Below are 16,928 nucleotides of genomic sequence, written 5' to 3'. Positions count from 1 at the left end.
ATCCCCCATCTCTTGTCTTGTGCTCAGCATCGGTGTTTCCCACCAGTCACCGAGGCCTGGGCCGTGTCTTCCCAGGGCCCCGTCAGGTCGCTCTGGCCAGGGCAGACGTCTCCGTGCACATATGGCAAGAGGGTTCGCTCAGAAACAGCTCGTGCCTCCCCGGGACGCTGCAGGACCAAGCCCACAGGCTCTCCCCACAGCTCAGCACTGCTGGCCAGCCCTCTGGGCTCCCCTGCTTCCTCCCACAGCGGGTCACAGGCAGCATTCGGCTAGCTCTGGCGGGTTTTCTCCTGTTTTAAAATAAATGTTTCGTAATATCTAGCCTGAAGCAATCCTGAACACTCTGCAAGGTCTCTTGTGCTTTGAGAGAGTAAACAGCACCTCCTAGTTTAGCAGCATCTGCAAACTTCCTAACGATGCATTCTACTCCTGCATCCAGATCATGGATAATAATGTTGAGCAGAACTGGCCCTAGAATTGAGCCCCGAGGAACGCTGCCGGTTACTGGCTGCCAGCCAGACGTAGTCCCATTCACTACAACCCTTGGAATCCTGCTGTTCAGCCAGTTCTTCACCCAGAGCACTGCTTACCTGCTTATCTCACAGTTGGACAACTTGTCCAGAAGGATACTGTGAGGGACAGTCTCAAAAGCCTTACTAAAATACAGAACAACCCCATCCTCTGCTTTCCCATCATCCACTAGGCAGGCAACCTTAGTATAGAAGTATATCAAATGACTCTGACAGGACTTTCCCTTCATGAACCTGTGCTGACTGTGCTTGATGACTGCATTCTCCTTGAAATGCCTTTCAATAGCACCCAGGACGATCCTCTCAGTAACTTTTACAGAAACTGAAGTAGACGAGGAGTTCTGTCATTTCCTGTGTCTTCCCTCAGGCCCTTGTGGTAAACTGGAATAAGGTTGGCCAGCTTGGAGTCAGCAGGGACCTTCCCAGACTCCCAAGACCTTTGCTAGATGATTGAGGTCCTGCCATGACATCCACTTCAGGAGTCTCCTTCAGGACTCTGGGATGAATCCCATCAGGCCCCACAGACTTAGGAACATTCAGCTGATAAAATTGCTCCATTACAATTTCAGTGTCCACAAATAGAAAGTCATGGCTCCTGCAGCCATGGTTTTCCAAGTCACAGGGCAAGGCAGCCCAAGGTCTATCATTAATACTGAAGACTGTGGCAAAACAAAAGCATTAAAAGCCTCTGTCTTTTCTTCACTGCTGTTTGTCAGGTGACCATCTTCACCAAGTATCAGTCTGATACTTTCCTTAGACCTCCCCTTGCTATTAGCATACTTCAAAAAGTCTTTTTTTGTTTGACAGAAAACTGTCCAGTTTCAATTCCAGCTGAGCTTCGGCCTTTTGTGATTCCTCCCTGTATCTGGGAACTACAGCTTCCAGAGAAGCCTGACCTTGCTTCTAGAGATCGGATTTGTTCCAATAGTGGGATTGTTTCATTTGTATCAGATGGTAACAGGAAACGCTCAGCAACACTGTGCTTCTAATTTTATTCCATTTAACCCACTCAGTCTAGCTGTGGCCTGCTTGCAGGCAGGAGTGTTCATATATTGTGACAGAGACTTTTTCCAGCCTTTACTGATACATACAGTCTTCTCCTAAAGACAAACATACACCATAACACAACTGTGATCTTGAAGGGTATATTAATTTCAGCATGAGACCTGACCTGAATAACCCTCACGTGCATTCACTGGTGGTCGCAGGATAGCAGTCTAGAAAACTGTAATCAGTTTCACCATGGATAAAGATTACCTTTGCTTTTATTAATTTTCATGTCTTAGATTTTATTTTTTGTGATGAAGCGTAAATGATGCATTTTGGTCACATTTTCTAGACAAGATGACACTGGAGAAATACAACTTCTAAAGCACACTCCTTGGTTGCGTAATAGATTTCAGCCTGATTTCTACACACTGACTGTGTCACAGTGTTTTAAACAGCTGATCATAAGGGGCCACTACAACCCACTGAATTATACCAGCTTGTTATCCTCCTTATGGAGTAATTGCAGCTTCAACTCTACTGAGAAGAGAATAGAAGACCAGCCACAAGACTACCCTGGTGTTTGAAGAGAGGGCTCTGCTATTTCACCACCTGGCTCTTTTCTCCCCAGTTGAAGAGCACCATATTTTCTTCTGAAGCTTTGTGCAGAGGGTACAAAAGGAGCATAGGGAAAAAAAGAAACAAAATACCTAGATTTCTTCATTTATATTTCTTTACCTACCTTCAGTGATCCCTTCACTTTTTTCCCTCTAATCTGTTTTGGAAGTGTTATTTTGCTATATGAATGGTTAAGAACAGAAAAACCACCCCCTTTCAAAAGTTTCAAGTGAAAGGAAAGAAATGTGAAACACTGAACAATGTTTTTTGCATTACTCTGTGCTCTTCTATGCTACTGCACCTTTAAAATAACAAAACCAAGCAAGGTCCTTAAGGCATGTCAGATGTTAGAGTGAGGTAATCCGTACAGTTTATGCATCCCCTCTCACATTGTTATAATTATCACTTAGGAGAGATGTGTATATTTTTAGACTGTATCTGAAGATCAGTATTTTTTTTTCTTTCAGTAATTTTATTTTTCACATCCTAATCTGAAAAGGTTTTCAAGTAAACCAGCACTGCATCCCCAGCTCACTAAGGGGAATTCATAGTTCACAGAAAAGCTGTGTCAGGAAGAGCACACAACTGTGTATGAAAGCACATTGAGCAAAGTCACGCCTCCTGCAATGCTTTGCAAGAAATCCCAGTCGCTAACCAAATATCGTATCAGAAAATGAATCTTCAATGTGTTAAAAGCAACCAGCAGCAGAAGGAAAGCTGTGAAATTGCAGGAGGTAGCTGTTGAAAGGTCAGTGAAGTTCAAGATAAATGTTGCCTAACGCCTGGTCCATTTGATCAGCAAGTAGAAATACAGTGCAAGTGCTGACTGTCTCAGGAAAACAGGAATTTATGAGCAAGCCCTTTTCCCAAAGAGGATGTTTGCCTTTTTTCCTAGCAATATACATTAAAGTGAAGTTTTAAAATAAATAAAAAACATATATGTCATAACACATGCCATATATGTCCATTAGCGAAGCATAGTCAAGCAGCATAGTCACAACAATTCACAATACACTGCTGAATAACAGTGATGGTTACAACCCATATTCTCCAACATTACAATTTAATCCAGGGGGTGTGTGGAATTATATTACCAAACCAGTACATTTTGAAGTGGGTAGGTTTTTAATTTCTGCTAATAACTTTGGAAATATCAGCCTCCCAACAGAGAAAGGGAAATTTTGACCACAAGGAACACATGACAAGAGACCAAATAATCTCAAAACAGATCTGTTCACAGAGAACATTGGAGATATGCTTTATGAAAACAATTTAAGCAGGGATGGGAACAGCAAAATGCACAGGCCAACCAGGAAGTACACAGGAAAGAGACTGGAAAAGGGAGAGCAGGATGTTCAGATATAACAAGGAATGCTTTGTTATATCACTTAGAGAACATGGAGGCACCCAGCTCAGGAGACAATGAGAGATTTCAGCCTCTGCACTGAAGAAAGAAGTACCTGCACCTTCACAGTGATTTCTGGATCAGGTCTGCTACTCATCACAAGCCTGACTGAATCTCAATTGCAAGACAACAAAAGCTACCTCAGCTGATTGGAAGGGACAGAGAGAGGGAGTCTTCCAGGCACATGATGGGAATGCTTGCTTTCCTGATGCATTATGGGCTAAAGAAGGTGGTATCTACCAGCAGACGCTGGCCATTAGTATGGCTTCCTGGGCTGATACAACTCTGGCAAACCTTTCTTGTTCTGAAACTAGGGAGAAACAATTGGACCCAAACCTAGCACTCCCCAGTGGTCACTGTAAACACTGAGTAGCATGAGCAGCTGGGGTAAGGCTCTGCTCTCCGTACCAGACACAGTTTCAAGACTTCAGTGTCCCACGGCCAGTGACAGGTCTGGAAAAAAAGTGAGGGGTAGGAACCACCAGTTTAGTTCACAGGTATCAAGCCAAGCCCATGAGATCCTCAAAAATACCTCGAAAGAATTTGATTACTTTGCAGAAAGACTTCCAGAATGTAGCCTCTGTAGGCATACAATCCATCACAGTTTAAGGACATCTCTGTTTTCCTGACACAGTCAGGCATTTGGAAACAGGCTACAAAATGAGTTACACCACCAGAATTTAATTATCCATAGTGCTACTTTAGGTCTCCGTTATTCCTGAGTGTTTTGTAATCACTCTTCCCTCATGGCAACCTAAGAAAAATGTTGGTGGCTGTTTCACTTGACTCAGCTCCCCTCACAGAGGCGAAGCTCAGGTGCAACCATGGAGGAGGGAACAAAGAGGAAAGTCAGCCTGGGGCTGTTTTACACAGCAGTGCTTGACTTGTAATGGAGAAAAGAAACCGAAGCTCTGCCTCAGCCCCTTCTCCCAGTGCTTCCAGAGCCCTCTGGGCTTGTGCCGCATTTCATCGTGTACTTCTCAGGGACAGAGGAGAGGGGGAGGAGAAAAAAGATCAACACATAGGCTAGCAAGTGGCAGAACACACTTTGACATAATGTTTTTGATGGCCCCCTCAGATGCACTGGTAAATACACAAGTATGTGCTCACTTTGTCAGGCCTGCAGTGCATCTTTGTAACTAAACTATCCTCCATCTGATCTGCTCCTGTCAGGTTACATTCAGGCCATGGAAAATAGCTCTGGACTGACCACATCTATGACAATTTACACCAGTGGAAGACCAGCCAGAGAGAGAGACAAGGCAACAGCAAGTCACCAGCCAGGCTGGGTAAAGTAAAGGAAGTCAGAATGCATTTGGGACCCTAACATGTTGTAGTATTCCCTATAAGGAATACACAATAAGATAGTGCCGTCTGCTACCCCAGCCCAGATACATTTCGTTCCACACAGTGCTGTACAAACTGCAATATTTAGCCTCTCCCTTCTCTGTTTTCCTCAGTAAACAGAGGCTTCGTTCAAGTTCAGTCCTTCTGAAGGGGAACTGAAATTTGAGATCAAGAAATTAAAACCCTCTTAGGAAAACTGGCACCATTTGCCCCTCCAACGTGCAGTAGAAGGATGAAAAAAGGAGGTACTTTTTATAGGCAATGAAAAAGGTAGCAAAGCACACGTACATGCATAGGAAGGGAAACCTGAGGGTTTGTTCTCTCACTGGGGCAGGTCTGCTGTGGTTTCAAGGTATCAGGCTCCACACATTGGCACCAAGCCCTCCCATGGATGATCTTATGAGACTTTCCCAGGCAACGAAACCCTCCTAAGAGGAGGGAGGAATATGTGTGTCAAAATCAGTCAGTATGACAACAAAAGGATTCCTGTACAAACACAGAAAACCATACATTACCAATTCCAAGCTTCCTACATCCAATAGTCAACACCATGTCACTTTTAAGTAGACAGTGAAGGACTTCAAACAGAAAGTCTGAGAATTTCCATTGAAATCTGTAGAAAACTTGCAAGAATTTCCTAGAATGTAGTTTAACTGTGCAGAAAAGAAAAGAAAGCCCTTTCTCCCCAAAAGTGAATCCAACTATAAAATAACAATATATTCGTGATGTAGAAAGAGAGGGAAAACCTGCATCCAGGCCTCTCAAATCACCTTTTGAGAACTTCTTATTTTGGAAGTGTCCAACAGTATGATTGTGAAGCTCCCCATTTTTTTTTTTTTCCTTAAATATACATTAGTTTGTGCTTAGGAAACTTGTCTGGCATTGGAGGTTCAGGTGTACCTATCTTACAACAGCACCAAGCAGACGGCAGAAACATTCTGTTCACAGGTCTTTACTGCTTTATTCTATTGTAGAAGGTGTTGTGATGAACCTTTATATGTAATCTGGAACTCTAACAAGCAAGAATGAAAAGCATTACCTGTAAAGCCATGAAATAGCAACCTCTCTTTCCCAGCTGTACTCATATAACAAAAACATTGTGTTCTAATAAACAAGTTAGTGCTGTGTAAATCATCTTACAAGGCACTGAGGGTGAAAAAAATGTAATTTAGTTGGGCTCATACAGCTAAGCAACAGCTATGTTACAGTGACATTAGAATTTTCCCAAAGCATTATGGGATAACATGAAATCATTCTTCTGCAAGAGAAGGATAAATAACACTTTCATTAAAATATCTTCTCCTGTATTGGGTAGGCCAAACCAGTTAATAGTGTTAATGATCCAGATTCATGAAAAGGAGGCAGTTTAAGAACACCCCAAAGAACAGGTGTGCCACTCAGGAGTCTTCTATTTTTGATTTTTCACAGAAGTTTTTTTGCTTTTTAAGGCAAGAGTCTTGCAGCTTGGCTCCCCCTGTGTTTCAGTGCAGCCTTATCATATGCAAAGTCAAAGTCAGTAGCAAGAGGAAGAGAGACTGGGAAAGCTGGTGAGCGCTGCCGGTGTCTCCATGGGTGTGACTAGACCGTCTGTGGCCTCGGGGCTGGGGTTCGACTGGGGTTCGACTGTGATTTAGCCATTAATGATGCGGATCCGGGGAGGAGGGTCGGTAGCACTGCAAGGCAAGAAAAGAACGTCAGTCCAGACCCAGCCCCAGCCCCAGCCCAGAACTGCCCAATGCCCACAGAGCAGGAGGTGGTCAGCCTCTGTGCCCCACTGTCAGTCTTCGGGGCTCCTGGGGATAGTCTCTCATACTGATGCCACGCTCACCAAAGGACTGCGTCTCCTAACAGCACAGTACTGTCTTGTCCCTTCCTCGCAGGTGTGGGCAGCTCCCACGCCACCCCAGGTGGATGAGAGCACTGCCCAGCTGAACTGCAAAGCAGTCTTGAGAGGCAACAGGAAAGAGATTGAGGAGGGTGGAGACAGGAATGAAACATCTAGCCCTGTACTCAGGTCTACGCAGCCAGCATGGCCACTGCTCCCACGCACTCAGTGAGGTGGGTAAGACGACCGTACTCCCAGTGCCCACCAGCCAGTCTTTCAGCTAAACAGAAATAAAATACATAAAAAGAACAAAACAAGGTGTACTGCAGTGGAGTGTCACTGCAACACTTGCTGAGCATAGCAGAAGTGAGGCACCTGCTTTCAGCTGAATCCATCTTCCCCAGACATGCTTCTGTATGTGCATCTTGGTGTGGACCAACCTTATTCCTGTACTGCATGTTCCCTTACCCAGGTCAGGAATTACAAAAGGTTTATGTGACATGCTTTAAGGAGAGGAAAAGTCACTTCCAGAAACGCATCCTAGAGTCACTGGCAAAATATCAGCACGTCCCAGAGTATCTCCCAGTGGCAGCGAGGACTCTGAGGTGGTGATGAACAAGAGTTACAGTGAGTTAGATCCTAAATGATGCTTAACTCCCATTATGGCAACATGTCACGGAGGATAAAAATTTGTATGCTCCAGGTTGCTAACACCAAGTGTCCTGAATTGGAGGAGCTCCCACTGCATGGCAGGTTGAGAGTCAGAAGGGTCAGATACTGCACAGGTGTTGTTCTCTTCAGCAGCGGATTGAAAGCCATACTTGACCCCACAGCTGTAAGGCTGACATACACCCCTGGGCCTCATGGAGCTGTATGGAACCAGAAGATAAATTTGGGCAAAATTAAAAGCAAGTCTACCTGCCAAATACAAAAGCAGAATAATTTCTCCTGCATTCACTCCCCAGCTGCTGTGCACCATTCTCACCTTATTTTGGTCAGCTGCATTAGGCAAAAAATGCTTTGGGAAACTGAAGGCAATCAGTATCCTTTTTAAGAACACTGACCCTTCCATACCCAAAGGACTCCACAGAAGGTTTGAACAGTAACTGGAGAGAAGCCAGCTGGCAGCACATTAAAGAAATACAGGTGATGCATACAGGAGCACGAACCAAAGCAATCCTGCCAAGCCTGCTACATGACTGTATTCAATTGCTTGAGCTGCACCTTTCACATTTCCAGGCTGACAGGAGGAAAGCTGTGAATGGCCCACGCATAAGAAACCTGACAGCTTCACCTGTGCCTGCGCACCCCGGCGGGGGCTGAGACTCCCAGTGAGCCGGGCGCTGCACATGCATGAGCTGCAGCCCCGAGGGGTGGGTTTCCGTGGGGACACATGGCGGCTGTGCCAGCAGGTGGGGCCGTCGGCTCAGCCCACGCTGCCCGGACAGCCCGCGGCGGCACCGGCCGCTCCCACACGCGGTGTCGGGCCACAGAGGCTGGGCATTGCCCTGCTTTACAAAGACCAAACCCCGAGCACGGGTGGGGTCTGTGTGTGAGTGGCCAAACCCCGAGCATGGGTGGGGTCTGTGTGTGAGTGGCGGCTGCCTCTCAGACACTCGCGGCTTTCCCTCTGCAGTAAGGGCACTGCAATGTCCCGGGCATCTCTTGTCTTTCCCAGTAGTCATGCAAAAGCTCCATCTCCAGATGTCCAAGCTCTCTGCTGCTGAGGACTCACCTCTAAAAAGAATTTGTCACCTAGCACCTGGGCAAGGTTCTAGCATAAAGGATGACTTAATTAGGAGAAGAAAGGAAACATTACAGAACAAGAAAAGGAAAGGAGGCATTTGCTGCTTCCCTGTTTATGCACGGGTTTCCTCAGCTGTCATCATGAGCTTTGCTTTTACCTCACTATTGCCTTGCAATACTTGCAGTCCAGTGTGTTGCACTGATATACCTCCAACTTAGTCACAGTAGCACATCCTCCCATCTTCCCTCTTCTTCTGAAGGTGCTGATGCTGCAAGTCAGGGAACTGCTTGAGAGAGTCCAGCACAGAGCCACCAAGATGATTAAGGGAGTGGAGCATCTCCCTTCTGAGGAAAGGCTGAGGGAGCTGGGGCTCTTTAGCTTGGACGAGACTGAGGGGTGACATTAATGTTTATAAATATGTTAAGGGTGAGCGTCATGAGGGTGGATCCAGGCTCTTCTCGGTGACAACCAGTGGTAGGACAAGGGGCAATGGGTGTAAGCTGGAACACAGGAGGTTCCACTGAAACTTGAGAAGAAACTTCTTTACAGTGAGGGTGATGGAGCACTGGAACAGGCTGCCCAGGGAGGTTGTGGAGTCTCCTTCTCTGGAGACATTCAAAAGCTGCCCGGACACCTTTCTGTGTGATCTCATTTAGGTTCCTGCTCTGAATTGGACTAGATGATCTTTCCAGGTCCCTTCCAATCCCGAGCATTCTGTAATTCTGTGATTCTGTGAAGTACATACATATCTCACATCAGGGTACCCACTGACTTCCCTGAGCTTCATGGGAACAACTGCATGTGAAAAACTGACTATGTCAGTGTGCATGCAGGGTAGGAGCTTGAGATCGTAAAGACTCCAGATCGTTCTTTAGCATTTCAACTAAACAGTCAACAGAAGCTCCAAAAACCCATTCACAAACAGCTAGTATCAATTATATTAATAGAAAATAAATGATATACTAAAATACAAAATCAAATGTGATCAATATAAGGATTTGTTGTAGTGGTGAATCTTGAACTGTGTGTAGGTCTGTCAGTGGGCATGTCAGTGGACATGCAAACCTTCATGTACGTTTAGCTCCCTTTCCCTCCAAAATACACTCAAGTAGGAAGAGCAGAGAGGGAGCATAAAACTACTCAAGAAAAGAGGAGAAGGAGTCTGGTCTAAAAGGTCTGACAATGGCTGAATCCCTGGAGCAGAACAACAGCTGCTGCACCTGCCTGCAGCCAGCCTGAGCAATGTATTACTCAAAGCAGTGGTACAGCTGGGAACTCAGGGACATGATAGGAGAGGGATAGGAGAACCCTGATATACTCAGTACCTTGGAGAGCAGGAATAAATATTCTTCAGGGGGAAATAAGAAATCAGAGGCATCATTTCAAGAACTGCTAGCTTTTCTCCATCATCTGAATTGTCTAGTTATTTGCAGTACCACAAAAAAATCCTAGGTTATTTCAACCTGAATACAACAGAGATACAAACAGAGACAAAAAGTACAAAACAGAGTAGACTCAGGTCTGTGTGTTACCTGACAGAAGGGAAACATTAAGCTACACAACCAGACATAGGCCTAAGTATAGCTAGTGAGGAAGGAGCTGACTTTTTCTGCAGGCTGCTGTAGTTATAGCAGGCGAGTAAGCTCTTTTGGGTGAAAACTAGGGGGTATGGGTGAACCTTTGCCCCACAACATACTCAATTTTTTATATTAACTCCATCATCCATTAGTCTGTAATCCCCCTTTCCAGATCTGCAGTAATGCCATGGGGCTTACATGCTTTTTAAGACTGGAAGGATAGAGAGACTGGAAATACTGTACAAATACTGTCCAAATACAAGGAGCACATAAGCCAGATATGACAGTTTCCACAAAGGCAGCAGCTCTTGGATAAAGGTCCAAGGCTTTGGTCTGTACCATCTACCACTATATCCAGCCTTCTGTGATAAAGAGGACTACCATATGCACATAGTTCTTCAAATCCAAAATGGTCTAGACAAGGCTTCCACTTGTATTATGCCTAATTTGACACAAACTTAACCATGCGGAAGAAGTTATTTTGTCACTAAAAGTACAAGCAGCCTTGAGCAAATGTTTCAGTAAGAATCACGGTGAGGGAGAAGGTCAGATCCTGCCCTCAGCATGCATTTAGTCACTGCCCAAGTTTGGTGTACTGGATTAATCAGTCTAAATTAAGGAGCAGTTTGCAGGACAAACCCTTCTCCCTCCCCAGCCGTTAGCTACCTTTCTTCAAGTCGAACCCAGAGGTCGTTAAACTGTCGAAGTCTTTGCTTCTTCTGCTGCTTTTTCTTCTTCTTCTTTTTGTACTTCCTGTCTACCTTCTCCAACATATCAATGCCGTCAGGGAGCAGCAGGTGAGGCAGAAGCTCTTCCTCCTCCTCTTCCTCTTCCTCCTTCTGGCGGTGCAACAGCAGTGGGAGCTCCTGGGATGTGACATAGGGTCTGTGTGCCGGTGATGACGATGAAAAGGTCAACAAGGTTTTGCGGGGTTTTCTGTTGGAAGAAGGAGGGAACACGTAATATCTGAAAGGGCTTTGAGACAGAATACTGGTACAAATACCACCAAGGCACATATAAAACAGGTGTTTCTTCCTGACATATTGGCTGGATGCTTATTTCTGTGCCTTGTATTCCTGCCCCCTCTTCCCTAAGTCAATATTCTGATGAAAATAGTTCTCTTAAATGAAAAAAGCTTTGGAAAAGAGATAATCTGGAACTAAGGAAAGAATGCAGTCTGGCTCAGGATGGAATAACTCTTTGGTATAACTTTGTGTATCTAGAGAGAGGCAAAAGGGAATCACCCCCAAAGTCAGAGAGGGTCTGACATACCACAGAACACAGGCCAGATTATTCCTTTCAGCAACGGTTGCCCAGAGCCAACTACCTTGAGGAGCAGGGGGAAGGGGCAGGAAAAGGGTGACTAAGGCACACTAGCTCAAGGAGCCAGTCCTAGATCAACAACTCTCACTGGCGAAGAAGGTAAGTAATGAGCTAGTCACTCAGGAGTGACTGTGGTCATGGCTGCAGAAACGTGTCTTGCAAATTACTGTCTTTGAAGAGAATGGCTCGATATACCATTATGCAATCCTTTGGGCCATCTATGCGGCAGTAACTGGAAGGAGACTAGCTGTGGCAGTGCAAAGTTCACCATAATCTCATTTTCTCTTTCATGAAGCCAGAATGGTACTGAGCAGTGAATGCACAGCCTTTATAAAACATCAGGTCAGGGGACATGTTTGACACACAAGAGGCCAGAGCTCAACTCACTACTGTGACACTGACTTCTAGTGTAAGCCTTTACTGTCTCCGTGCTGATCTGCAAACTGTCTTGACACTCAGATAAGCACACGGAAGAGCCTGAAATGGTGGTTTTAAAGGCTTGTATCAAACAAGTATGGAGAGGAGGTGGCTAAGAAATCACAGCTCTTCCATACCGCAGAAGTGAGCTTTGCACACATTTATAGCATGTAATGAGGGAGTAGGAGTCAGGCCTTCAGCCTTCCGGCTGCACAGATCCTGTGTTATGCCTGCAGCACTATCTGGAATTTCAAAGCAGCTCCACCAAATGAGATACTGCAGTGAGACTACGAGCATACACGAACTCTCTCACAAGGCAAATCTTGGAAGCCCAAAGGACCACTCAGCCAAGCCCCCAGAAAAAGCTCTAAGGGCTATGTTTACTCAGCTTTGTGTGAAGGTGATATACTGAAGAAACAAACAATCAGCTCCACCCTGATTACTCAAACTGTTTCATTTTACTTAAAGCAAGCAACATCATCTATACTCCAAGGCAGGTAGTCTGCAGTCTCCTATCCACTCATGGCTTTGCTGGCCCACACTTCTCCTTTTTTGAAACAAAGCAATGCCCCCTCTTCACTTGTTCATGAGCATCTTGGACACACTCACAAAGTCAATCCAGTCTGTGGATACACAGAACATGACACAAATATCTGATTGATCTTTATGGCTGCTTCATAAAGAGAAGAGATGCAGCAATCTTCTGTACCAAGACAAAATTGAGACTGGCTTGGGCCAAAATTCAGAAAAGTAACAGAAGACCACAGACCACTGTGCAGAAACTTGGCTTCAATTGGTGAAACTTCCACAGAACCTATAGCTTGTTTCCTTTCTGCCTTGCAACGTCTTCAAATGGAGGAGGTCCAGAAGAAAACATGTTTCAGCATGGTTGTAGTTTTCAAGCTAGTGGGTACATATCTCTGTTGGAGAATAAAGAGGGTCCATCCTGGACAAGGAGTAATGAAGCTGTGGACTGGAAAATGAGGAAGAGAGTATATGGAAAATGAAGATAATTTGCTCTTATTCCCTGCAAGGAAAACCACAGAATGATCATATGGTGAACTTCACGTGACAGAGACTGGGTCTTGGGGCTATTGATCTCTTTCAAAATCCTTCTGATTGTCACACTCTCACTTGATCACTTCTGAAGTGTCACAACCCTTTGGCTCTCCTCCACAGTATCTTCACATCACCCATGCTTTAACTCCGCCTTACAGAGTGACTCCCTGTAGTTGTGTCCAGCAACCTGATGTGGTCTCTCTGAAGATCCTCTGCTTATGGTTTCCTTTTCCCCATTTTCTCTTCACTGTGTCTGTTCCTTAATTATGAAAGTTACAGAGTGGGTACCAGCCCCTCCTTGTAGATTAGAGTGCCTTACTGTCTGCAGCCTCCCGCACCAAACTCACGGCCATACCATGCTGGAGCTCAGCACTGCAACAGGCACAGCCAGGATGACCTCCATCCTGCATGGTCAGCCATTTATTCTGAGACCTGCAGCCTCAGAACACTACTAACAACAGACAATCATATACATAACCTCCTTTGCAACACTTCCTGAAGCTAAATCTTCCAAGCACCAACTGAGTAACCACAGGAAAAGGCACATAGATGAAAAAGCACGTCCTTCCTCCCCAAGACCAGTTCCCTCTCCCAGCACAGCAGCTACGGGAGGAGTAAGGAAGCACCTTAATTACAGCTACGATTATGTAATGAATATTTTACAATACACATATGCATTCTACAATCAGGAAAAACAGTTAAAGCCCAAAACAAGACAATAGGAGCTTGACTGAACTTGAGTGCTATTTATAAACTGTCCTTTGCACTGCTGTGGGGTTGGAGCACCTCTTTTGCCAATCCATCTGTACATATTAAATGTTTTACATACCTAAATTTACTGGTTAGAATTCAAGAAACTAATTACTGCATCAGATCTGTCTGAGCAATCTCTGGCTCTTCTCCTGCCTTCCCACTCCACTATGGGCATTCATCCCCTTCCCCCTGCAGATGGGCAGGACACCTCAGGCAGCCCTGTCTGCAGGTGAAGTTGTGTGACTGCACCCAGCAGTTTGCGTGTTACAGGAAAACATGCATAATGCTTCCACACCTTTCTGTGTTCCTACAGACAGATATCTACAAGATACCTCAGCAGGGACTTTCTGTTTAGCTCAGGAAGCAGCAGACTGTGCTGCTACAGCACAATGCTGTATTGCAGGGAAGGGAGACAGTTGCAGACTTCCTCATCCTCTGGTTTTAGGACCACTCAGCTAATATACCCTACTGTATCCAACAGTAGAACAGCCATTTGAATGCTCTCTCTCAGTTCAGCGGCTTGCCATTTTTTTCCTCTCTTGACTTTGTCTGTGAAATAGTCCATGGGTACTGTGTGGAATGTGCACAGCACTGCTATCTAGAACAGTAGCTGGATATGGTTTCATATTGATGTAGGCTGGACTGGGTCTACTGACACAGACTGCCCTGGCATTTGCTCCTAGAACAAGCCCAGGATAGCAGTCAAGTGAAACCCTCCATCACCTTTCCTCCAGGACTCTTGCCACAGGTCTTTCCCTCACCACAAATGCTCCTTCAGAATTCACATTTTTCTTGAAACTTGTTTAATATTTTAAAATCTGTTTCCAAGTCATCCAGAAATGTTAACCTTTTCTCAAAGAAAACACTAAAGTGCCATTTTCTTTAGCTTCTTCACTCAGCTTTAAAATCCAGACTCCAGGAAAGATGTTCTGTCCAGTAGTCCTAATGAAAGGTTTGAGATGCAACCAATACCTGAGGTTATAAACTGTTATCAACTGAGGACTTTCAAAAGCCCAAGAGTCACTGGCTGGACAACATACTCCCATGATGTGGTCAGAGAACGGGATGCCCAGCTACCCTAGGTATCATTGATACCTCCCTTCCTGATGGGTGAAGATCCAGCCCTCCTTTCCACAGTTGCCTGCCCTCGATTTCCTTACAACTACACCTCTACAGAGCAGTATCAGATTTTGTTTATTTTCAAGTACATATTAAACTCTCTTTAAGCTTTAAGAAGCTGCTATGGATATTTTTAGGAATACATAAGCTAAGAATGTTCTAGGGGAAAATACAAAAACAATCCAAAAATATCAGTGCAGGAAAGTTTTTTATTATCCCTGTAAACACTGAGACACTGGATTGCCTAGTATGACTTAAGTGTTACAGGATCACTAAGTCTTAAGCTTAAGCACAGGGGCTCCTCCATGTCAGACCTGCCCATTGATGGCAACAGGGTGAGGGGTGGCATTCACGTACTCATGGGGATGAGTCTTGGCTTGGTTTGTTTCAGTGCAAGTAGAGTTAATGATGTATGTCCATGTCAAGAATCATAGCAAAACCATGACCTGCCAGAGTTTGAATCTTATGGTCTGAAAAAGGCAGCAAAAGTGGTACAAAGAAAGGTGAAGCAACCAGAGTATGAGAAAAACACGTTATTATTTTGCACCAAATCTGTGAGCCCCTGCCAAAGACTAAGACTCTCCACTGTGCCCCTGCACAAAAGGTGATCGTCCTGCCTGACAGCCCCATATCAGAAATGTGGAGGAGGAGGAACAGAGATGGGAGGGACAGCATGCCTGGCACAGAGGATAAAAGGGAAACGGTACCATAATTGGGAACAAACATTTCTTTCCACTGTGGCCTTTTAGCAGTGACTATAAGGAAGAGTGGTGATATCTAAGACACAAGAGCAGATGTTTGACAAGAGTCTGGAGAAGGAGGAGATAAAGATTGCAGAGCCTAAGCTGGTGGCAAGAAGTCTAGGAAGAGGTGAGTCAAGAGCACATGCAATTCTCAGCAGAGTGTGGAGGAGGAGATTACTTGACATTCTGTAGTTACTGAAACCATGGAGATGGATAAAAGCACCCAGTGAGAGATGGAAAGAGGCACTAAGGGTGTATCCCAAAGGACAGCTGCAAGATGAACCAGAACAGCAAGTACCTTGGCTTAAAAATGCAGAAGACAGCAGGGGACATGAAATAATCAGTCATGGGGACAGCTTGCAAAGAGGCTGGGTAGACTCTGGGCAGTCAGATTCCAGGCTGAGAGGAGTCATCAGAAAGAATCAAAAATAGCAGTGTAAGAGGAGAGGATTGTTAAAAGGTAGGGCAGTCAAACACGTACAGTGGAGGAAGGAGCCTGGAAGCCTATGTGGTATGAGACAGCAGCTGGATCTGGTGAACCAAGCATGCATACTCGATGGCTGTTAGTTTAAAAGTTAAAAACTTAAAGGGGGAAAAATATTTTCATTTAATTAAAACCAAACCAAAACAAAAAACAACCAAAAAAATCCCTCAAACAAAACACCAAATACACAAACCCAAAACAAATAAAATCCTGTTTCCAAAATGGTTCATGGAAGAGAAAAGCAAACTGCTGGGAAGGAGAAAGGGAGCCCAGCTCACTGTTAGGTATAGTTCCAGCTGCCACTATCTCTTCATGTTTGTTTACAAACCCACCCTCTCAATGGCTGCTCAGCTAGATAAAAGCATGCATTACTTGTTGATGGCTTGTCCAGATGGAGTGTGTTCTACCTCATACCCTTCTCTCCTCAAAACATCAATCACTGTGTTGTTGCCCATGAAGTGACCTGCAGTTAAGAGAAAAATGACATCAGAACTCAAGGAGCACAGGAAAAGAGAGAGAACAACAAAGTCATTCCTCATCACAGAGGTGTGCTACACTCGGGGCAGGTAGTGCTTTACCACTTCCCACCAGTATGCACCAGAAACACAGGATCTCTAATGAATGATTGCTGAACTTTCACAAGGTCACTGCAATTACCACATTCTGTCTTTCTAAAACGCAGATGAAATTGATATGGCTCTGATCCCACAAGTTGTTGCATTATCAGGCCACTGTGGATTTCTTGGGGCAGTAAGAAATGAAGCTGGGAGATACCTGTTCAGGAGCAGCACTGTCTACAACTGGTGACAGCGCAAACCAGATCAGAATCTGTCCACAGTGAGTGCATAATTTTAACATCCCTTGGCATCATAAAGGCAATATCTGAGATGTAGGTCATCATCATTAACAATTTTTAAAATAATTAAGTATCATCCAACTGCAGAGAACAGAAAAAGCTGTGAAAGTGTTGCCTTCCGCGAAGGCGTGGCGACCT

At 44.9% G+C, this 16,928-nt stretch overlaps 1 protein-coding gene across 1 annotated transcript; it reads right to left on the bottom strand.

Moving 5' to 3' along the window:
* Positions 1-6,368: 6,368 nt before the first annotated feature.
* Positions 6,369-16,397, bottom strand: LOC104530426 (metalloprotease TIKI1-like; the record flags this gene model as incomplete). The annotated part of the gene is given in 5 exon segments (XM_010175001.1): positions 6,369-6,509; positions 6,512-6,560; positions 10,703-10,972; positions 15,287-15,292; positions 16,307-16,397. Coding segments are annotated over 5 exon segments (557 nt in total), but the record flags the coding sequence as incomplete, so codon positions are not given.
* Between the last annotated feature and the right edge of the window lie 531 nt (positions 16,398-16,928).

This window comes from Antrostomus carolinensis, unplaced genomic scaffold (assembly GCF_000700745.2).
Source record: "Antrostomus carolinensis isolate BGI_N321 unplaced genomic scaffold, ASM70074v2 scaffold27349, whole genome shotgun sequence".
In the NCBI taxonomy this organism is placed as follows: Eukaryota; Metazoa; Chordata; class Aves; order Caprimulgiformes; family Caprimulgidae; genus Antrostomus; species Antrostomus carolinensis.
This window is presented reverse-complemented; position numbering and strand designations above follow the sequence as displayed.